Source organism: Myxocyprinus asiaticus, chromosome 12 (assembly GCF_019703515.2).
Source record: "Myxocyprinus asiaticus isolate MX2 ecotype Aquarium Trade chromosome 12, UBuf_Myxa_2, whole genome shotgun sequence".
In the NCBI taxonomy this organism is placed as follows: Eukaryota; Metazoa; Chordata; class Actinopteri; order Cypriniformes; family Catostomidae; genus Myxocyprinus; species Myxocyprinus asiaticus.
In genome coordinates this window covers 38,104,584-38,129,466 of record NC_059355.1, presented here as the reverse complement: position 1 = coordinate 38,129,466, position 24,883 = coordinate 38,104,584, and the positions used below count along the sequence as shown (strand labels likewise).

Here is a 24,883-nt window from a genome sequence, read left to right as displayed (position 1 = left end):
CGGCAGACCGAAGAACAGAATCAGAATTGCGCCCGAGCGTCGTATGTGACTCCTCCTATTGTAGAATTCACTCCTTCAACCAATCCAATCAGTTCCATATGCACCCCTCCCAGGGCACGCGCACACACGCGCGCGCGCACACACAGAGCGTTTCGAAAACAGTGTCATTTGCTTAAGACAGTCTGTTTAGCTGAAGGTTTCAGTTTCATCAGAAGTATGAGAATGTTTGATTTTGGTATGTTTCAAGTCCTTAAGTCCATAGCCTTGCACATTATGAACTGGCTGTGATGACCGACATTTAACACAACGACTTATGCACAGGTCAATAAATGTAACACTTCCACAAATGACAATAAATAAAAATATATATTTTTTTAATAATAATAATAATGACTTTATAATGCAGGATTACATTAAGTTTATAACACTGCAATAAGGAAGATTTTTTGTGTGTGGTGTAAATAGCTTTAAATAGGCCACAGTAAGTAAGAGTAAACAGAGTAAACCTGCAGTTTGCCACTGCAATATCAGGAATCTTTTTTTCAGGGCTGTAAAAGTAATGAAAATTAATGCGACATCAAAAGTCATGGAAATTTCTATAGTGAATTTATTTATTTTTTTATTTTATTTTTTTTTTTTTCTAGATATTGCTCTTGTGTAGAGTAAAACTTGCTGGACAACCATAGTGATGCATGATGTGTCAGTTTAATTTTCAAGGAATTTGTCAAAACATTGAACAAATTGGTCTAAATGACTCATTTTTTAAAATACATTTAAACATTTGTATCTGGTAAATTACATTTGCCTCAAAAGAAAGGTCATGAAAAAGTAATGAAAAAAATAAATGGTCAAGAAGGGTGGGAACCCTGATCAAAGCAGCCTGAAAGTGGGTAGTTTGATCATGCAAATAATTAACGCCGTGTCCTCCTCTGCTTTGTAAATTAAATTCAAAGAAGATAATGCTATGATTTGCTTTAATAACATAATAATATATATTATATTATAACACTTTTTATTTCACTACAGCCAAACATTCCTGTAAAAGACCTAAAGGAATAGTTCACCCTAAAATGAAAATTCTCTCATCATTTACTCACTCTCATGTCATCCCAGTTGTGTATGACTTTCTTTCTTCTGCTGAACACAAACTAAGATTTTTAGAAGAATATCTCAGCTCTGTAGGTCCAATTAGTGCAAGTGAATAGAGGTGTGAACTTTGAAGGACTAAAAAGGCATATAAAGGCAACATAAATGAAATCCATACGACTCCAGTAGTTAAATCCATGTTTTCAGGAGCAATATGTATAGGTGTGGGGGAGAAACAGATACATTTTTACTATAAATCTCCACTTTCACTTTCTTCTTCCTTTGTTTTCGGTAATTTGCACACTTTCTGCATATCGCCACCTACTGGGCAGATAAGAGAATTTATATGAAAATGAAAAATGACATATATTGATCTGTTTCTCACCCACACCTATCATATTGTCTCTGAGGACATGGATTTAACCACTGGAGTCGAATGGATTACATTTATGTTGCCATTATATGTTTTTTTTTTTTTTTTGGCCTTCAAAGTTCTGGTCATCATACATTTGCATTGAATGGATCTACAGAGCTGAAATATTCTTCTAAAAAAATTTGTTTGTGTTCAGCAGAAGAAAAAAACACATCTGGGATGGCATAAGGGTGAGTAAATGATGAGAGAATTTTCATTTTGGGGTGAATTATTCCTTTAAAATGTTCCTTTGTTAATTATCTTGCACAAGACAGCAAGACTACACTTATCAAACGCCAGCCAGTGCACTGAACATCCAATGTTCTGTTCTGTTTTCCATTGTCTGGGAGGTTTGTATTACCAGTATACTGTATCTGTCACTATATACCACAGTATTTTACGTTTGTTCATTTTGTCAGGAATACAATTAATAAGATGGTTCTTACCTGGATAATGGGCAACAGACGTTCACTAATTACTATACATGATCATGCTCAATTCCAGAACTGAAGTTCTTGAGAACATTGTGAAGTCCAAAACAAATGAGGAATATCTGATGGCTGTATGTGGTTGTTTCTAACAGGAGTGAGAAACAGCACAGATGTTCGATTAACAATTTTATTTTTTAATCTGTGGGTGTTTAGTAATTAGACTGATTAGCATAATATAACAGCTTGTGATAACAATGTGCTTGAAAGTATTAAGTGTAACATACAGTATAATTTGTTTTGCATCTATAACTTCATAGTATTCAACATGTGAATTTGGGAAAACATCTAAAACCAATCCGAAAGCATGGGCTCTGTCTATGCAGACATCAGTAAAAACTGACACAGAGTGGCTTGACAGTTCCTGTCAGTGTGGTGTTTAAACCTGCAGTCTCAGAGGCCCATATCATAGCTCTGTCATCAAGCCATTTGATCAGTGATCTTGCTGTGCATAATCTCTTTATGAAATGGACCGTGATCTGAGGGACGCTGCAAGACACTGTATGTGAGATAAGGTGGTGTTGCAGCATCCAAGTTGCTGCACTTGTACGATTTAGTGTGCTTGCAATTCTCACTAGAATCTTTCATATTCCTCTAGGCGGGGGTTTAATTGTTGAAACACAAATGCAGTTTACAATATTAAAATTACATAGTTTGTGTCACATATAATGCACAATTAACAGTAAAGCATTGATTTTGAGTTGGTATGCAGATGTACATTTACTGATATTAATAACAATATCTGTAAAATGTTTAATTAACACCTAATTTGTGAAGGGCTATCTTCAAACATTCAGACAGTAGGACTGCTTTACTAATATTGATCTTTCATCAGGCTCTTAATTGTTGAATAAACCTTTTAATTTGATTAAAGTTAATTTGCAGAGAGAGGAGAAAAATGCATTTGTCCTTAATTCATGGGGGTCCAGAATTTAAAACGCTTTTGTTAAAGGGATAGTTCACCCAAAAATGAAAATTCTCTCATCATTAACTCACCCTCATGCCATCCCAGATGTGTATGACTTTCTATTTGGCATGAAGGTGAGAAAATGATTAGAGAATTTTCATTTTTAGGTGAACTATTCTGTAACAAGGTTGACATGGGAAAGGAGGCAGCGGGAACCAGCTGAACAGTCAATATAATATATAATTTAAACAAAAAGACACACAACACAAACACACACATGGCAGCTGCATGTTGCTCTCTCCCGAATTGCCTCGTTCCGCTTGACTTATCCTTTCTCTCGGCTGATTAGCCCGATTTGGGGCCGGGCGTGCATAGTCAAAGTCCTCCCTCCTTTGCCCACCTGCCGGCAGGCTTTTCCCCACCTCTCTAGGGCTGGGGAGGGGGACGAGAGGAGGGAAAAACAAAACAAAACAAAAAAGAGGAGAGGGAAAGGGATAGGCGAAGCCACAGTGACAGAGAGAGAGAGGAGAGAGAGAAAAAAAACCTTGCTCGCCAGTTCCCCGACATGCCGTCGCCTGGTCCTTGATCACTCCTCCACCCTCTAGCGGATGACAGCCGCTCCTCCCCGGGCGGACCGGAGCCTGTCCTCCGACTCCTGCACCCATGGAACGCCCCTCCACGTTTTGGCAGCCGGTAGGGGGCAGCGGCTCCACTGCTCCAGGCGGCCGGCAGCGAGCCCCTCCTCCCCTTGCGGACGGCGGCATTCCTCTGCGTCCAGGCGGCCGAAAGGAACTCCCCCTTCCCCCGGCGGATGGTGGCGGCTGCTCCTTTGGGTTGGGATAGCGGCGAGGACTCCACGACAGTGCATCCCTCCTCCTTCCTGGGTTTCGGCACCAATGTAACAAGGTTGACATGGGAAAAGAACCGGCTGAACAGTCAAAATAATATTTCATTTAAACAAAAAGACACACAACACAAACACACACATGGCAGCTGCATGAGGCTTTTTCTCTCTCCCGAACTGCCACGTTCCGCTGCACTTATCCTCCCGTTCCTTTAAATTTGTACTTGCGCTTATGAAAATTTACCATAGTTTTTATAGTATCCCGAGTTTAACTGTAGTATTAGTAAGATGATGGTAATCACAGGTAAAACCATGCTTCTCATTATTATGGTTAAATGTAATTGGTTCCTAAAAAAAATAAAAACAACAACAACAACTGGAATTTGTAATGAAAAACAGTATCCTAAACACAAGAAGAAACTATAAAAACAACCTCCAGAAAAGTGACTTGTTCCCTAAATATACAGGATTTAATATAATTATAATAATAGTAACATTTATTGCAAATATATTCTCCTGAGACCCAAGTGTGTGTGCATTAGTTCGAAATTCACCTTATTTTCATCCTAACTCCATATAAAGCCTCTGAAAGCAATTTTTTTTTCTCAGTTTGAAAATGCACAGTAAATATAGGATTTCTGATGAAAAACTAGTGCTATTGTCCACAATAGTGGTCATTGTGTTTAACAGCGTGCCATTTCGTGATAAATCGTTCAAATTTTAAATCACATCGTGATCGACACGGTGTTGTTTTGTCACATGACTGCGTAAGTCGAAAGTTTAACCCTTTACTAACAGCCCAGACTCTTTTGAACTGAGATCAGTCGGTTTAAATTAATTTAAATGATGCGTTGCGTATAGCGAAGCAAAAACACAATGTCCACGCAGAAGGACACGGGTCGCACTAGGATAAACATCATTTCAAAATTTCAACTGTTAGTGTTACATACTGCAAGGTAACTATATATAAGGGTGGTGACATATGGATTGAAAAGCCTATTTACAATGTCTGAACTGCTGTTTACATTGTCTGAGCTGTTTATGGTAATCCAGCTTCAGCACGGAGTCATTAAGGTATCTTAAGGCATATCATAAGGCTGTACAACAGATCATTCTGTGTCAGATTCAAAAGGGTAGCGATATAGGCCTATTTGTAACTGCCTGTTGTGCGTACAACATGATCACACATGAAGTCTGCATGCTGTTCATGTATCCTGAAATTGACCCTATACTGCCGAATTACTGACAAGTGACATCCTTATCAGACATTTTTCCATTAATTATAATAAAAAAACATGATTACTTTTCCCCGTGGCACTTATAATAGCATGTTGCCTGTGCAAACACAGAGACATTGGTTCTATTCCTATGGAAACCAGGAAGTAATCAAGGTCACTCATTTGGAGACAGGGGTTCTGATCCCGTTGAAACCTTGAAGTAATTGCGTTCACATAACATTGGTGAGTGTGATTCGGAGGTTACGTTTTTGCTCTAAAATTACATTATTTACTCCACTGACAGTTAGACAGAGTTGAGGTTTGGGTTTAGGGAGTATTAGGGAATTTGTATTCCTGTTGACTGTATTAGGTGATTTATAACACAAAATCCAACTCAATTTTGGCACCACCCTGTGGACATTTCATCTCAAGAACAATTCCAGCCTTGGCCACTGTGGGCAGTGGTTTCAAATTTCAGTAAGCACAGGCCGATTTCACCTACAGAACTTTTGACCTCCTGGTGCAGAATTTACAGTGTAATCAGTCTGGTGCGTAATACCATACAGTTGACATTGTAACTGATCTATTCTATAGAAATATAAATTTGATATTTTTATGAAGCCAAACAAAATCAGTCACAAGCTTTTTTACAGTTCGGTTGATCATTGAATTTATCGTCATATTTGCAATAATTGAATTTTCGCACATTCTATATATTGATGTTTTAGCATCCAAGTAAGCAAATTATAAGAGAAATTATAACTCTCACTATCAAAGTGAAGGACACTGGGAATCATTTCTTAGAACATAATTTCTACTGATTGTGCTATACTGGGGCTGTGAGAGTCCCTTCAGAGGCACAAGAATGCTTTGTACCCTTTGGTTCATGGCAAAAATGTTACCAAGTAATTTACCAAGCCCTGTGCCCCTCTTTTCTCTTCATCACTTCTAGGCATCTCAGGGGGCAGTAGCTTGGGGAACTATGACTTCAGTGTTTTTGAGGGACAAAGCGGCATTGTAAGCTTCTTCTCAGTATTTCAGTCTGAAGAATTGCAGAGGGAGAAAGAGAGCTTCCTTTGGGAGGCTCAAAACACCAAAATGAGTCACCACTGAGAATATATATGCCAGAGAGGACTCTGTCTGGACCGCTGCCAGGGTATTGGACGAATGATCACAGAATGAAATTTGCATACATTAAGGGAGCTGAGAATATATAAGCTGATGATTTGTTTTGATGTAAAGATTAAACGGGATAGTTCCCCATTTACTCACCCTTAAGTGGATCCAAACCAATACAACTTTCTTTCTTCCATTAAACACAACAGGAGATGTTAAGCAGCATGTTAGTCTGTCACCATTCACTTTCATCGCATCCTTTTTTTCCATACAATGAAAGTAAATGGTGACTGAGGTTAACATTGTGCCTAACTTCTTTTGTGTTCCTCTGAAAAAAAAGAAAAGAAAAGAAAGTCATATGAGTTTGGAACGACATGAGGGTGAGTAAATAATTACAGAATTTTCACTTTTGGGTAAACTAACCCATTAATGTTTTCTTTCAGTTACGTGGCCAATATCTGATTACCTGAATATATTTGTCTTTGGGAAATTTGAATTTTAAGATGGCACGCATATCAAGTGAAAATAGGACAGAACCACACAGTGAGACACAATCAAACTAAAAGTATTTCTAAGATGCCCATATTTCTTCCATGCAAAACAAATGAAGATATTAAAGGAATAGCAACAGTAATAGAAAATTCTCTCAACAGTTATTCACAATAATATATTTTTTTCCTGTAAATTCTCCTCCCTGGCCAGTAGGTGGCGATATGCACAAAGAATGCAAATTGCAAATTGCCAAAAACGAAAGAAGAATGTGGAAGTGAACGTGGACATTTATAGTAAAGAAAAGGACTTAAATGTTTATCTGTTTCTCACCAACCTTTCATATAGTTTCTGAAGACATGGCTTTAACCACTGGAGTTGTATTGATTATTTTACATTGCCTTTATATGCTTTTTAAGCTTCAAAGTTCTGGCCAACATTCATTGCATTGAATCGACCAAAAGAGCTGAGATATTTTTCTAAAAATCTTCATTTGTGTTCAGCAGAAGAAAGAAAGTCAAACACATTTTGGATGGCATGAGGGTGAGTAAATGATTAGAAAATATACATTTTTGGGTAAACTCTTCCTTAAAGCAAAATGACAGCCTCAGTCACAACTCACTTTCATTGTTTGGAGAAAAAAAAAGATGCAATGAAAGTGACCGGTGACTGAGGCTAACATTCTGCCTAACATGTCCTTTTGTGTTCCACAGAAGGAAGAAATTCATACGGGTTTGGAACAACAAGATGGTGAGAAAATGATGATGGAATTTTCATTTTTGGGTGAACTATCCCTTTAACTGTGCAGTTTCACAGGCCACCAAACCAATGCAGGCTCACTTTTCCTGGCAGGCATCACCAGTTTCCCTTAATTACACACACACTGTGAGCTATTACCGCAGATTTGCCTCAAGAAGAAAAACGTGTCTGAAAAACTTAGGCTTGATAAGTGTTTTCATTTCTTTTCTGTTTATATTGATTTAATGCTTTCATCTTTCTTATAGCTTTTCCATTCCTTAGCCTTGTTTCCTCTCTTCTCCTTTGCTTACTTGCTTCTTCCTTTCACTTCCACATCCATTGTTTTCTCTTTTGTTATTTCATCATTCTGTTGTTCAGATAAGGGGTTGTACATTCTGATTGTCAGAATGTTTTTCAGGGTAAACACTGGACTTATAGTTGGAATCATGTGTGCTGGTGTTCACAAACAGACTGAGGCTACACACTGCAACCGCTGCAGCACACATTAACAATCAGTCCCATCTGGCTGAGAGCACCAGTCCTCCATCCCCCACCCTGTTCTCCCCTCATGTGATCTCTGCAGCCTTTTCTCTTCTCCAACTTGGATTGCAGAGAGCAAGAACCACAAAGTCTTTAACTTCTATCTGTGACAGGTACTCTGTCATTAAAAAAAAAAAAAAATGTTGGATAGGTTCAAAACAAAATTATACATTGTATAAATAGATGCACTGTTATTGTGTATAGATTACAATATGACAATGTCCCTGTTTTAATTTTTGTTTTTTTTTTATTTTTTGTTTTTTGTTATTACATTAACTTTCAATATTGTTGTTACAAAAACTATTATCACTCAGTCATGGCATTCAACAGATGTTCAGTGCCACCTCTGTTGTGCTTCCACAATAAATCCATATTTTGATTAAAGTCTGATTGAAGGTGACTGCTCTCCTTTTTAAATGCCAGATGTGTATGACTTTCTTCTGTGTCTTCAAAAGTGATCATAATAGGTTTGGGTGAGAAGGAGATCAATATTTAAGTCATTTTTACTATAAATCTCCACTTTTACTTTCACTTCTACATTCTTCTTCTTTTGTTTTTTTGGTGATTTGCATTCTTCATGCATATCGCCATCTACTGGTCGGGGCTGGTCAAAGGTGGAGATTTATAGTAAAAAAAGGACTAAAATATTTATCTGTTTCTTAACCACACCTATTATATCCCTTCTGAAGACGTGGATATTACCACTGGTGTCGTATGGATTACTTTTATGCTGCCTTTATGTGCTTTTTACAGGTTCAAAGTTCTGGTCACCATTCTCTTGCATTGATTTGTGAGGACCTACAGAGCTGAAATATTCTTTTAAAAACTGTCATTTGTGTTCTGCAGAAGAAAGTCAGACACATCTGGGAGGCCATGAGGGTGAGTAAATGATGAGAGAATTTTCATTTTTGGGTGAACTATCCCTTTAACTACTCAGACCTTGCACTTGCCATTTAAATTAAGCATGTATATTATAATAAATGTTCTTGCGCACTCTGGTGGTCATGTCAGATAATACAGTTATTAGGCGTAAATATAATATACACACCCATAACACAAAATATAAAATTAATTATGTCCCCACTCATACCAGTGAGAACCAGAATATACAGATTTTGCATATTCGTTGAAAGACTTTACCAATGGGTGATGCATTTGTCCTTTAAAAAAAATTATTGTCAGCATTTTGTTGCGCTCTTTCAGGACTTTTATTTTGAAATCTGCCACAGTCTTCAACGTGCATATGTTACTTGGATTTACAGTTATGGGGCTGATGCACGTTCTTCAGTAAATAAGTTGTGTTCTTTTTTTTTATTATAGAGTCTCTTCAAAAGCGTTATTCCACTGTTACAAACAACCAAACACTTATTTAGCTCGATTAGCATACAGTACCTCACGATGATGTTCAAGAGCGTTTGGTTTCTTAGGCGATTAATGCAACGATACGGTGGAAATTCAAAACAGAGAGTAAGTGACTACTACTTACCTCCTATGCATTTGATTGCCTTAACTCTATAATGGTCAGCTGATCAAAACATTACAGTGTATTTCTGTATAGCAGTGTGGTAACGTAGTCTTTCTGGATTGTCAGAGTTTTGTCAGGTTGGCTTCAGGTGCGGCAGAGGGTGCTGTTGCTTCTCCAGTCGACCCCGGTAGTATAACAGCAGAACAGGCAGTCAGAATATGGGCGCAACATTTCAAACAGCATGGCATCTCTGAGCCTCTCCTCTCCAGTCAATACATTGTAGCTCATGTTCTGGGCAGAAAAACAGTGAGTAGTTCCCATTCATTCCCCTTTCCTCAATCAAATTAATTTTCTCTTACTTTTGCTCACTCTGTATTCTTTTCTGTCTTTTTTATTTCTCTGAAAGTTGGAATGTGTAGAGAGGGGCAAGCTGAGAGACACGCTGACTGATAGAGAGAGAGAAAGAGTGTGGAATCTATGCTCCAAACGCCTTACAAGGTATTACATTGTACATTTGCACTCACTACTACAACAGACGACACAACAACAACCACCACCACCACAACAACTGAAACAGACTGTTGTTTTCCCCTGTCAGCTCAAGTGAATAGAGCACATGCATGGTGTCTGGACTCTTCTGAGTTTTTAAGCCTCCCATTGTCTTAAGTAACTGGACCCTTCTTTTGTCTGGTCATTTTTGACCCGTGTTAAAAACGATTCAAAATAAAGACCCCACTTGACCTTCTGTTTTATGGTAGTCCCAAAGTGTATAAAGAAAAGGGGAAAAAATTATATATACTGAATTTTAGAATAACAGTAAAGTCATCAAAACTATGGAATAACATAAATGGAACTATGGGAATTATGTTGTGACTAAACAAAATCCAAAATAAATCAAAACTATGTTATATTTTAGCATCTTCAAAGTAGTCACACTTTGCCTAGAATTTGCAGACATGTACTCTTGACATTTTCTCAACCAACTTCTTGAGGTATCACCCTGGGATGCTTTTTAAACAGTATTGAAGGAGTTCCCATCTATGTTGGGCACTTATTGGCTGCTTTTCTTTATTATTTGGTCCGGTAGTGCATATATTTTAGAATTTTGTATGTTTTAAAACTTGGCAAACATTGGCAGAGGCTGTCTCGATTAGCATTTACTTCAATTACTTTTGGCATTTTATAATATCTCAACTATATTACAACAATTTCTAATTTATTCTGCTTGTAGAAAATTAACAGTGTTAATTTTAGAGTTATAATTTTAGTGCATACATATTTCACAAATGAATCTCTATTGCCTTTTCCAGCAGTCAAAATGGGCCCACTTCCCATGTCCGTTGCAACAAATCCATTCCTCCCCACTAATGTCAAACAATTTGTTGCAGTGTTGTAGAAGTTTAAAAAGGTGCCATAATAGTTCTTTCTGCCATCTAATGTTTTAGAAGAAAATAACATCCAAAAGGTCCTTTACCATTGGAGGGGCTTTAGCCCCATTGTACCCTATCATATAAAATCATGTTAGTGAACTTATTACTAATATATACTAATCAAGTATATATTGTGTGTGTGGACATTAGGGCTGGGTATTGATACAAATTTCTCGATTTGATTCCGATTCACAAGCTTTCGATTCGATACTGATTCTTTTGGGTATATTTCCGTTTAAATGTCCCTTTTGCTTACATATAAAAGAAATTCTCTCCCAGCTATTGCTGTTAATTATACAGGGGACATTCTAACTATGTGCAGCACATTATGAAAATATAAATTTTACAAATTATATTGTATTAGTTTTTCTTCATTTTGGTCACATTTCAGCTTTTTAAAAATGTACAAATCCATGTATTCAGTCAATATATATGATATTGTATTGCATATATTATTTTTTGTTACATGTTTACTGTTAATTTGTACTGGTATTTACAGTTGAAGTCAGAAGTTCACATACACCTTAGCCAAATACATTTAAACAAGTTTTTCACAATTTCTAACATTTAATCATAGAAAATATTCCCTGTTTTAGGTCATTTAGGATCACTACTTTATTTTAAGAATGTGAAATATCAGAATAATAGTAGAGAGAATGATTTATTTCAGCTTTTATTTCTTTCATCACATTCCCAGTGGGTCAGAAGTTTACATACACTTTGTTAGTATTTGGTAGCATTGCCTTTAAATTGTTTAACTTGGGTCAAACGTTTTGGGTAACCTTCCACAAGCATCTCACAATAAGTTGCTGGAATTTTGGCCCATTCCTCCAGACAAAACTGGTGTAACTGAGTCAGGTTTGTAGGCCTCCTTACTCGCACATGCTTTTTCAGTTCTGCCCACAAATGTTCTTTCGGATTGAGGTCAGGGCTTTGTGATGGCCACTCCAATATAGGGTTGCAACGGTATGAGATTTTCACGGCACGATGACCGTCTCAGAAAATATCACGGTATACGGTATTACACAATTACTATTATCAGTTACAATGACTCTTAAAGGAGAGAAAAGTTTTTTTTTTTTTTTTTTTTTTTTTTTTTTTTGGGTTGAGCAAACACTTTATTATAATTGAAACTTGAAACCTTTTTTTTTTTTTTTTTATTGAAGTATGTGTAAAACAAAAAAGAGTCTCCCTTTTTAAAATAAAATAAATAAGAAAGCTGACAGAATTATAATAATAAACCGAATTATAAACATGATAAAAAATTAGCACGTAACTATAACATGTTATATAACTAAAGCATGTTAGTTTACATGTTAGCATAGCATGTTAAATTAACTACTAAATGAAAAATAACATCAGCTGTGTGAGCTTTTAAATTAATGTCCTATGATTATTAATAATTAATATATACTGTAGGTGCGTGACAGCTCAGCCAGACTGCTCCTGTCTGTACCTTTAACTCAGTGGTTCTCAACTGGTTTTGCTTCAGGACCCAGATTTTATATTGTAAATCAAGTGGCGACCCACTATAGTAAAAACGTAACCTGTATTTAATGTATCTGGGATGCATTTCCTTTTATGTTACATAGTTTTGTTCACGGTTTTCAAGTACAAGGACATGCATCAAGTGACATTATTTTTGTGGTAGACGTCAACAACAAAAGCGACAGGAAATTTTCTCTCCCCCCTTTTTAAAAATTGAAGAGCATATTTACTTATATGAGCCCATTATTATCCCGTTTGTTTCCTAATTTCAAACATAATTCAAACAGAACATACATATTACACAGGAGGAAAAGCTCCTCATTACCATGGTTAGGTCAGTGTAGCTAGTCTTAAATAATAGTAATAATAATAACAAATTATAGTATTAATGAAAAAATAAATACTAGCTGAAACATATCTTGAAAAATGCCACTGTTGATATAAAACGAGGTCTAATAGATTCTACCTTTAGATTATTTCATATGAAACTAAACATTTTGTCAAAATATAAGTTACTCATGTAAAATCGTGAAACAATTTTGTAAAGGTGATGCATAATGAAAAAAAATATCGCATAGCACAGTGTTGCTCTTTTCCTCCTCTTCAGTGCTGTTTGGCATGTCAGGGCTGCCTACTGTTTTAGAGTTTTGACTTGACTTCCTCCGTAACGCTTTAAACTCAAAGTCTCACTAGAATTGAAATTGGTCACATCAGTTTTGAAGTCTGTGCTCCGCAATATCGAGGGAAGTCTGGTTGTTTTACTCGCGCGTCAGAGAGCAGAGCAGATCATTAGCGCGAGCTGGTTCCGTTACCCTCGTGCGAAAGTGCGGATGAGAAGCCTTTAGCTGATTGCGAGATTATCATTAAATCTGCCTCGGCAGTCCTAAATAGGCTATCACTTGGGCGGCCGCCGAAATATCTTCAATGGGAGAAACATGGCATTGTTCTTTCCCTACTGTCCGTGACCCAGTCTGAATAGACCTGCGACCCACCAGTAGAGAAACACTGCTTTAACTCACACACACACACTTATGTCAGACCCCCTCGCCTCGCTTCTCTTTGACATTTTCTCCACTGCATGTGTGTGTGTGGGGCAAGTTGACGAGTCTGACAGACAGTCGAGGAGGAAAGGAGATGCGCACGCGCAGGTGAGATTCTCCATCCGGTTGCATTTTTTTCTCAATACCGTAGATAAGCAAATGTACATGCCATGATAACCGTCAATTTTCATACCGTGGTATACCGTGAAACCGGTATACTGCTGCAACCCTACTCCAATACCTTGACTTTGTTGTCCTTATAGGATGTTGATATAGGACTTGTTTTACTGTGGATATAGATACTTGTCTACCTGTGTCCTCCAGAATCTTCACAAGGTCCTTTGCTGTTGTTCTGGGATTGATTCGCACTTTTCGCACCAAAATACGTTCATCTCTAGGAGACAAAATATGTCTCCATCCTGAACGGTATGATGGCTGCGTGGTCTCATGGTGTTTATACTTGCATACTATTGTTTGTACGGATGAACGTGGTACCTTCAGGCATTTGGAAATTGCTCCCAAGGATGAACCAGACATGTGGAGGTCCACAATTGTTTTTCTGAGGTCTTGGCTGATTTCTTTTGATTATCCCATGATGTCAAGCAAAGAGACACTGAGTTTGAAGGTAGGCCTTAAAATATATCCACAGGTACACATCAAATTCAGTACACCTCCTTTCAGAAGCTAATTGTCTAAAGGCTGGACATCATTTTCTGGAATTTTCCAAACTGCTTAAAGGCACAGTTAACTTTGTGTATGTAAACTTCTGACCCACTGGAACTGTAATATAGTCAATTAAAAGTGAAACAATCTGTCTGTAAACAATTGTCAGAAAAATTACTCGTGTCATGCACAAAGTAGATGTCTTAAACGACTTGCCAAAACTATAGTTTGCTAATATTAAATCTGTGGAGTGGTTAAAAAATGAGTTTTTATGACTTCAACCTAAGTGTATGTAAACTTCTGACTTCAACTGTACATTGATTTGTTGAACACGTGCTAAAAATCGGTACTGTCTCTTTAAGAAAACCAGCATTTCTGTAAAGAGCGTCTGTAAATGAGCACACGTTAACGAGAGACTCGAATGGCTTTACCTCATCCGTGCTATGCATGATTAGAATTAAATGTTTATTTTCTGTTGTTTTTGATCAACAACTGACTCTAAAGTGCAGAAAGGGTGTTAAAAGAGGCATTATTCAATGACAAATGTGTTGCGTGTATCTTGTCTTTGGACATACATTACATGGAACAGCTTTTACTCTCAGCATGCTGTGAAAGGATTTTGCTGCTGAATACTCTACTACTATACTACACAATCACCGGTTAGTGAAATCTGAACATTTACCAGCCAGTTGCCAAACATATACATTTTAGTCGCTTAGCGCAAAATTTGGTGATTTCCTCTCATTCCTCTCATTGGGTTGCGCAAAGAGTACATGACCGATCTTGGGATTTAAGAATCGATATCGAGATGGTTCAAATGAAGATTGCGATGCATCGTTAAATCAATATTTTTACACACCCCTAGTGAACAAACCCCATTTGAGAGGAAAGTATGCAATTTGGTGGAAAGATGCAGTACCCAGTGAAGCAGGTCTGGGAGCTAGTGAACAGCATGGGGCTAGGGGCTAAATTTGTAAAAATGTGATTTTTTTTTTTTATGTCAAATTTGATTCATAGATGTAAAAAAAAATATTTAAAGCTGTATTATATCCATAAAATCAGAAGGTGAAAGGTCACACCTGGTTCTTCCCATATGGTTCAAAATTGGAAGGAACAATTTATTTAAAATTGTTATTTTTCTTACACAGTTATATACAGAAATTAATTTTCTTTTTTATTTTGTTTGTTTTTTGATGGTCTTGACAAAGTCACAATGTTTGGTTCCAGTACCAGAAACTATGGTATATTTATTACATATTCTTTACCCGTCAAAGCCAATAGGAGGATTGTTGATAAAGACCCTGTACACAAATAAAGGTCCTCAAAGAACATTAAATGACTGTAAATGTTAAAATATATTTGCAAGAAAGCAACACTGTCATGATATAACCTGAAAAGACACAAAGAAGCTAATTTTATGAGTTAAATGTAAATGTTTGTTATTCATTTACTTTTTAAGATCCAGCCTAAACCATTTCTCAGGATTTTTTAACTTATTCCACCCACTGATCATTCTTTATGCATGTCTGATGGAGAACAAATCAGAAAGCAAGAAAACATGAAGAGAACTGTAAATCATCTGGTTTTCCATGCCTTTCCCCATTATATTATAATGATATTTGCATTGATATTACATTGTTTATGACATTAATTTCACAGACATATGTTGTGTGGTTTCTATACAAGTGAGTGCGAGATGAGTATCATGACATTTCAAACAAATTTTAAATACCATTTTTCTAAATCTTGTAAAATTATTATATGCACGTTTGTATGACTTCATATTAATTGAGAGATATGTAAATATATAGAATATTTATAGAATACAGAATTCGTTTGTCACACCATAGGACTATCAAATTGAATATTGGTGAAAAATGTAAAAATAAATGGTGAACGATCGGTTACCTAAAATTAATACACTTTCCCTTAAACACTAATATACATTTTAACCTTAAATATTAATGCTGAGGATGTCCATGTTATTTAACATCTACCCAGATATCCAAATACATTTTTAAGTTCTGGAAACATAAAAAGTCATCTGCATAGGCAAGTCTTTGGATATTGTGTGCCTTTCCTCCATACCTGATTCACTGTGTCAGATTCTGCAAACAGTAACTTTGTATGAAGAGTCTAAGTTAAAGCCTTCAAGAAGATAGATTGCCTGTTGTCCTGACCTTCATCAAGAACGTGTGTGTTTTTTAGGATGCCAGTACAGTATGTTATTGAGGAGTGGGACTTCAGAGACCTTACTCTGAAAATGAGACCTCCAGTGTTCATACCCCGTCCTGAGACAGAGGTGACAAACTTCACGAATCCACACACTCACACAGTGACCCACTTAGCACTTGTCACTTTTGCAACTGAGAATGGACTTCAAATGGATGACACTTTTTGGATAAACACAGACTGTTTGTTTGAAAACATATATTTCCATTTAGACACACTGATTATAGTGAATACTGTATATGCGGTATGCGTGTCATGTGCATGTGCTTTGCAGGAGCTGGTTGGTCTGGTTCTAGAGGACCTCCAGTTGAGATGGGGGGAAATGTACAGGACTGATTTACGATGTCTAGAGGTGGGCTGTGGATCTGGGGCCATCTCTCTAAGTCTACTACACAGCATTCCACAGGTTAGCGCCCTCGGTGCATTTCTCCTAATTATTTATCTTGCTGTTCTTAGTAATGTAGCATGTCATGTGTAACATCTGTTCCCATGTGTCTTTAAGCTCAGGGTATTTGCTTTGGACCAGAGCCAGACAGCAGTATGTCTAACAACGGAAAATGCAAGCAGGTGATTGCCAGCACCTCTGTTCAGCATAGGCCAATGGTTCTCAACTGGTTTTGCTTCAGGACCCAGATTTTACATTGGACCAATGCCATAACCAGTATTTAATGCACTCAGGGCCATATTTTCTTTTGCCTTGCGTAGTTGTGTCCATAGTTTTTGAGGGTAAGGGCATGTCATGCAACATGCCCATGTTGGCATCTTCCAAGTGACAGATACATTTGCACCAAAATTATCTTCGACATCTTCAATCGATGATATAGGTTTTCTCCTCCCTTTTAAAAATTTATGATTTGCTTATTTATATCACTAATGCTGTATGATTATATGTTAGTTGCATTTTATTATTTGCATTTAGCATCATATTTACTCTGCTGCCCGCGACTACCAGAACAGGCCTTCAACCAGTTTTACCTACTAGTTGAGAGTCACCGACATTGTGTCTACATTTGGATGATTCGATGTTGATTATTTGATGACTGATATTGGATTCCATTTGTGTCAGTAGTCTCTTTTGTATTTTCCAGACTGGGTCTACAGGACAGACTAGATGTCCGACATTTAGACGTGATTAACGGTAAGACTGATGGAATTATTGTGGAAAATCCCCACTCAAGCAATGACTAATCATAGCAGTTAATTATTCTTAGATTTGTTTGTGTGGGTGAGGGAAAGTAAAGGTGGTAAAATTTGGTCAGAGCATAAGAAGCATGTGATTTCTTTTGAACCTGTCCATTTTAAATGTCTATTTTCAGATGATGAAATTTTTTCAATAGCTGTTATCTAAACATTTAAGTATAAGTCATAAGGACATTTCAGTGCAAACTGGTAAACCATCAGCATAGCACCGTTATATCATTATGACTACACTTTTAGAAATTTCTACACCATGTACTCACACTTTTTGGGAGATAATTATGTGCTTTTCAAAGACTGCTTAAAGTCAGCATGAAATGGCATTCGCAATCCTTTCCTTTTACTTACAGTATATTATGCAATATAATACTGAGTGTAACGGGATATTGGCAAAAATGTAGGTGGGAATGATGACTTCAAAACGAACAACAAATTCATCCGAATAATAGAAAAAATATTCGTTTGACTGATTATCCAAGAAGCACAAGGATGAAGCACCATTTTAAATAAAGATATCCAAAATGACAACAAATTTATGAGTCTGTGAAGCCAGTATTACCAAAGTGTAAACCTTATGAATGAAAATGTACACAGTGTGATTTTTAAATTGGATGGCCGCGGTCTCGACACCGTTTAATTGAGATTGTGACAAAATTAAAGTTCTCGTATTGCGAGATTGATAGTTGGCTGAACAAAAAAATGAGTAGTTCTCTCAACAAAATTTTGCATTTAGTGAACAAACAAACAAATTCTCATTGACTAAACAAAGCAATGTTACTGAGGACTAGGGGTGTGCAGCCGAGTGTGGGCGTGGCTTACAAAACTAAATGAAACGCTCATTTTTTAAATGTTACTCTATTACATTTATAGTTTCTATAATTAAAATATGCCTTGTAAATGCCTATTCCTACAGTATTAACAACCTAATAATAATGATAAGAATAATTATTATTATGATGATGATTATTATGCTATTATTATTTAATTAAATTATTATTTATTCTTTTTTTTTCTCACTAGATGAAGCTGAATAGGCTATATTAACTTTGGAATAGGTTGTTAACTGTGGTTTCTCCTGGTATTTCTGACAGTAATATCTGCTGAAACAGAATTTTTTTATATGTGCATTTATAACAACGTTATTCTGGCGGCACGAGGTCTCAAGCCATTGTTAAATGTCAAGCACACACTTTGCAGCAAATATTAAATACCAATACAATGATAAAAAAATAAAATTAAAATAAATTAATATAGCCTACAAACAGGTGAAAGTCCCATAAGTCTATCAGGAATTAGCTTGTTTCAGTTTCTTCATATACACTCTATGGAGCATTTAAATCTTTATGGGGCATTTTAACTTTTTTTGGAATAAAGTCTTAACCAGATAAATATCTTAATCGCTGATGTGGATATAAATGTGGTCAACTTTAAAAGCCGGATAGACAAGCTCCACTGTTAAATCATCACTTCATGTCAGGAATTTAACATCGCACTCAGGTTGGTTTTATAAATGAATACATGGGAATCATTACGTGTGAATCATGTGATACATTAAAATTGACATTTCAAGAAGTGGAAAATGCATATAATGTAGTATCTTAGTTAATGCTACTCTCGCCAAGTTCCAGCAATAAATGGAGACCTCGGCCATCTGATTTGAAATCACACCCGTGCACATTTTCATTCGTAAGGTTTACTCTAGAAATATTGGCTTCACAGACTCATAAATTCATTATAATTGTGGATATGCTTATTTAAAATGGCGCTTTAACCTTGTGCTTCTTGGATAATCAGTCAAATAAATATTTTTTCTATTATTCAGATGAATTCGTTATTCGTTTTGAAGTCATTACTCATGCCTATCCGAATACGGCAATATGGTATTTGGCTTCGGGCACAACCCTACTAAGGACAATTATAGACAGTTGTTGAGAGAACTCAAAAATCTTACTGCATCACGTTGCCTTGATTTTTTTTACGTTTGCTCAGCAATTCTTTTTTTAAAGGCTTAAAGTTAGTCCAGGATCAGGTGATAAACTGGTCTCTGTTCAGTGGTTTGTAATGTCTGTTGTTTTGTTTCTTTTTTGTTGGTTCCTTTGCTTGGAGAACTATTATTACTATATGTACTTATTACTGCTGATTTAATTTTCATTTATAGCTAATTTACTGGCTGCTGTGTCGGCGATGAACGCAAAAGCTTTAAGGAAATGCAGCATGAGGGAGTAGCTGGCATCTTTGATTGTTGCATTTCCCAGGTCCTTTCATTTCCTCTCTCTTTGTTTTGGTTCTTTTGTTGTGATTGGCCAAAGTAACTAGACCTACACGTATAATCTGCAGCCACAAAATTCCACAAAAACCTCAACGGATTTCTGCTGAATGGAATCCAAGTTGTTTACACATCTCTCTACACTTCCCCCACCCCTTGCTATTTAAGAAGTATTTTAGCTTATTTGATCACGCTTACAGATGCCATTAGAAGCCTTAATACTAAGACATTTGACCATATTTGCTGTAAATTCATGCCACGATATTCTGCAGACCCCCCCCAACAATCTGCACAAAATATATATATATATTTTTAAAGTTAACTTCTGGATAATACAAAAGGTATTCAAAAAGGTATTCAACTATTTAATAGTAATCAGGTGTATCAATTTAAAATAAATCGGGAACAAAATAACTTGTTTTGGATTTGCATTAGATTGGACGAGTATAATAGTGGATAATCGAGATTTTCAGGGATTGGATCAGATAAATCCAAATCCAAGAAGGGCCTCGATGGCAGTGACATGGAATTGTTTCACTAATTCCAGAGATTTGCTGGGTTTTTCCAGTTACAGCTTGTGCCTGTCTTTCAACTAGAAAGGAACGAGGCATTAAATTCAATCCTCCTCACTGCTAAATGTCAAGTTTTTAACACTGAGGCAGACTGACCTACCCACATTGCTATTATAAGACTCTGAGATTAACTTGTTTTTTCGTTAATTGCTGCACTTCACTGACTGCATAAATGAAGGTAGTTCTACAGAAATGTTGGTCAAAAATCTTGTTAAGTGTTGTTTTTGGAGCTAGTCGACTTAAATGGAGGATTATTTCAGGAAAGTCATGGATCATTAACAGAAAGTGTTTGAAATAACACTAGTCTACTGCATACACTGTATTACATAAGGATATACTGTGTATTATGTGCTGTTATATATATATAGTATAAAAATATATGATACTGTTTGATTCAAACCCAACAACTGAATATATTTCAGACTTTTAATGTCCCATTGGGGAAAAAAAATAATAAAATGCTTTTACTATTCAACGCATTCATTTTATTTCATTGTTTTCCTCCCTGGAAAATTTTTTAATTTGCTTATTATTAAGGCATTTATTCTTTATATAAAATTTGTATAAAATTGGACGGCGAGGGAACCAATGTTTTTCTAATCCTAGATGCAGATTCAATTATGAGTGAATGTGGCCCTGTTCACTTTCTAGTCAGCAACCCCCCCTACCTGCTCAGTCAAGAGATGAAGTCTTTGCAAACGGAAATACTCCGGTAAGTCCAGCCAGAGACGTGGACACCTGTGAATTTAGCCTATTATGTAACCTTTTAACCGGTCCCACCTCTTCACTGGAAGGTTTGAGGACCATGGCGCATTGGACGGGGGTTCGGACGGCCTGTCTGTGATTCGCCCGATTCTGGCTTTAGCTTCTAAGCTCTTAACAGAGCGAGGGTAAGTGAAAAGCATGTGTTTGTCAACAGCCATAATATGTGGTTTGGCATTATGTCTGTTTCTTGTTGAAAATTCTCATGTGTTGTGGCCTTTTAACCAGCAGTATAAATAGAATGGTTTAATCTTGCTAAGAAGCTTTCCCAGCATATCTTAAATGCTTCAGGGAATTGAGTGCTACACAGTTCTGTGTAGTTCAGCAGATAACAGTATTCCTGGGACCAGATCATTCTCCCAGTAATCCCCCCACCCACTTACCTGCCAAGACACATGTATGCACAAGCATGCACAATCATGAACAGCCCAGTTAGCCTTTGGTGATGACAATGGCAAAACTTTGTTTTGTCATTGTGCAAGGTGATATTGTTTTTTGCCCGTAAAATGACATATTCAGTATTTCACCGAACTGATAAGTAATACACTTGGAAGAGGCAGGGCAGGGAGCAGCACACAAAACTTTTTGGTTCCACTTCGTCAGAGTGCACATCATGTAACTAAAGTGGTCTATATAGGGTTTCCTATGTATCCACTTAAGACTTGTTGCTTTTGCAGAAATTGCCTTTCATAGATACCAAGAAGCTCTACTGAACAGGGCTATCCTATCATTGGCTCTCAATTTTCCCATCTCAGACATCCTATTCTTCGTGTCTAATGGCTTTCGAGGTTGTTTTTATGTGGTAAAAGTTCCAGTCAGTGTTCACATCACGTTTTGCTCTCCTCCACCTTTAAATGTCTGTGTCTGCCCAGGCGTGTTTACCTTGAGGTTGACCCATGCCATCCTCCCATCATTCAGAAGCTGATAGAGGAGAGGATGCTAGGGTTGCTTTATCTGGAAACCCGCTGTGACCTCACCAACAGGTCAGGTTCTTCTGTTAACACAATGTGCAGTTTTTTTGTTTTGATATTCTGCTTAATTTCAGTGAAGGTCTGCTACAAGGCTGCCTTAAAACAAACATTTATGAAATCAAAATTAATCACTATTGAGTAGGCTGAATAATTTCCATCTTACAGTATAATTGAATGAGTAAGTAAAGTATAATACAAAAATTTTTTTACTTAGGTAATTAAGTTCATGGTAGTGCCTCAAATCAAAGATTATTTTTTTATAGCTATTGATAATTATATAAATGGAATAGTTTCAATTCTGTCATCATTTACTCACCATTATGGTGTTCCAAATGCATACAGCTTACATACTTCCTTGGAACACAAAAGGAGTTATTTAGCAGAATGTCCATGCTGCTCTTTTCCATGCAGTGAAAGTGAGTGGTGACCACAGCTGTCAAGAAAGATTTTCTAGATTTTCAGTAAATAACCACTCAAATTTCAGTTTGTTCCTCACACAGAGCTATTCAGTGGCCAGGCCCAAATATAATCTCTTTTTGAAATACATTTTCTGCGCTGATTTTGAGGTAAAACCTTAGAAGGGATTTACAGTAAACATAGTAAAATGTATTAAATGGAGCTGAGAGTAATACACTCTTGTTGGTAGCTGAAAGTATCAAGAAATGGATGAATATTGAAATTATGAAAAGCCAAAATGTTTTATAAACAAACATGCAAGGGGTGGGGAAAGCGTAATACTTTTATGAATGACCGATGTCACAATTTTGTGGAAATCTGAAAAGTTTTCTGCTGAGTTCTGAGCATGCAGATTCCATCTGGGCCTGCCAATGGCTTTTGAAGACTTTTTAGTGCTTTTTTTTTTTTTTTTTTTTTTAACGATATTGGAGTTTGGCACCCCCTGGTCCCCATCCACTTTCATTGTTTGAAGGAGAGCAGCTTGGACATACTGCTCAACTTCTCCTTTTGTGATCCACAGAATAAAGCAAGTCATAAAGGTTAGGAACAACATGAGGGTGATTAAATGACAGAATTTTCATTTTTGTGCAATTTTTATTTTTGTTTACTCTTTGCATCTTTTGAACAGATCAGTATCTCTAAGGCAATGTGAGAATTATGATTATCTTTTAAACAGGAACTATAAACTGCATCCTAGAAACCCTTTTAAGTGCGCAAAACTCTTTGTCCAAGTCATTGTAGATCATCACACTAGACTGCAATGTAATTTTCCATTTCAGGTAACTCTGTCACCCAGTTATCTCTGGGTGTCAAATCAGCAGCTTTTTTTATTTACAATACACTGGTAAGACACTCTTGTTTTGTTTTCCAGGCCCCGATTCTGTATTTTACAGAAGAATGGAAAGAATGACTGAAGCAAAGTATGGAGAAAAACACATTTGGAAAGACCGGAGGCCGGGAGACGGTCACAGGGTATACACACAGCTACAAGAAAGGAGAGGAGACATGAGATTTATTGGTAGAGACTCTGCCTTTAGGAATTGCCCGTTAAAGTGGCCTTTATGCCAAATTACATATGGCACACTGCCAGTCCCCTCACTGTCCTGCCTGCTCCCAGCATGCACTGTTTTTCTAAGAGTTAAAAACCTGGCTATCCTACCGAGAAATGTCCTCACAGAAATCCGGCAACCGTGTGGCTCCATTTGTACAACCTACTGTTGTTGTAGCTTCGCCGTTGGCTTGCTTTTTATTGGTAAGCGAGCAGGTGTGCACGGCTGTGATTTGTTGTAGTGAGACTGCATCGATTGTGAGTGTGCTCCGTGTGCAAGTGTCAGGGTGCAGTAGGCTGAAGGTAATTATTGAGGCCTTTTCTAAGAACTCTCCCTCCCAGCCCTGCACTAGTCTCTCCCTGGAAGTAATGAGCTCATTCTGCGAAACAGCTGGCCCATTGCCACTGCTCTCTCACTCAGCTAGCCCACAAAGACAGACATAGAGACAACATGCCTTGCTCCATTACCATAACTTATAAAAGCACACTGTATCTGTCTATTCTGTTCACAGAATAGGTGAAATAGAATTTTACACATACACAAGCTCATTTTTGTTTTGGTAATGTGTTATAAAGCCTTGTTTTCCTTTATTTAACATTCTTGTAGACTTCTGCGATGTCATTAGACTGTAAATAAGCTATTTTTAACACCTGTGTTGTTTACGCTGCTAAATTTATATTTACCAATGTGTCGGTGCTTACAGCTTAAACTAGAACCTTTTTGATAAAGAAACCTGAGAGAACCTTTTGAAGTGATTTGTTCAATTAAATAATTCTCACTTAGTACCCTTACTGATACTGTTCTTAGATGTATTATTTCTATATTGGTTTTTTACATATTTAGGTCACCAGAAAATTTACATAAGCATTGGGATTAGTTTCAGAAAAAAGCTCTGCCTCAGTTTCTTGGAAATACTAATCACAGTTTGCTGAAAGAATGATTCACTATCGGGAAAACGGGATGAGGAAACTATGCTGTTATACTGTATTCCTATACAGTACATTTATCATACATATCATTTATTAATATTCTGTTATGGTTGTCAATCTCAGAGAAATGGTTTAGCATTCAAATCATTGAAGTCCTGCCTATTTGTTAGATGACAGAGTATTCCAATATACTAAGATAAATAATACATTATTGGTTATTTTCTTTTATTAAAAAAAAAAAGCATAATAAATGGGGGGGGGGGGGGGGGTAAATCCATGAATATTGTTAGATTTTTGTACAGGCCATATTTTATTTTTTAATTACTTGCTACACAATAGAAAGCACATTCCCAGAAATATGTATGAGGTGCTTAGTCTAATCATTTTCTACATGGTTGTGCTCATGTGCTCAACAATTATGGATCCATTCATCAGAAAGCCATCTAATCTTGTACAAGGAGCACATTTTGTGCTCTGATGATTAACTGAAGTGCAAAGCAAATTCATGCACATTCATCCAATAATC

At 36.8% G+C, this 24,883-nt stretch overlaps 1 protein-coding gene across 2 annotated transcripts; it reads left to right on the top strand.

Moving 5' to 3' along the window:
* Positions 1-9,042: 9,042 nt before the first annotated feature.
* Positions 9,043-24,528, top strand: hemk1 (HemK methyltransferase family member 1). Of its 2 annotated transcripts, none has more exons than XM_051711297.1 (11): positions 9,043-9,304; positions 9,429-9,608; positions 9,709-9,800; positions 16,132-16,225; positions 16,430-16,561; positions 16,658-16,722; positions 17,244-17,293; positions 20,842-20,902; positions 20,985-21,080; positions 21,825-21,935; positions 23,251-24,528. In XM_051711297.1, exons 1-11 carry the CDS (start codon positions 9,236-9,238, stop codon positions 23,291-23,293), a joined length of 993 nt encoding a protein of 330 aa, XP_051567257.1. In that variant the 5' UTR covers positions 9,043-9,235; the 3' UTR covers positions 23,294-24,528. The 2 variants fall into 2 exon arrangements, with proteins under 2 accessions (XP_051567257.1, XP_051567256.1); XM_051711296.1 differs by having other exon boundaries at positions 9,044-9,304; positions 20,797-20,902.
* Positions 24,529-24,883: the final 355 nt, after the last annotated feature.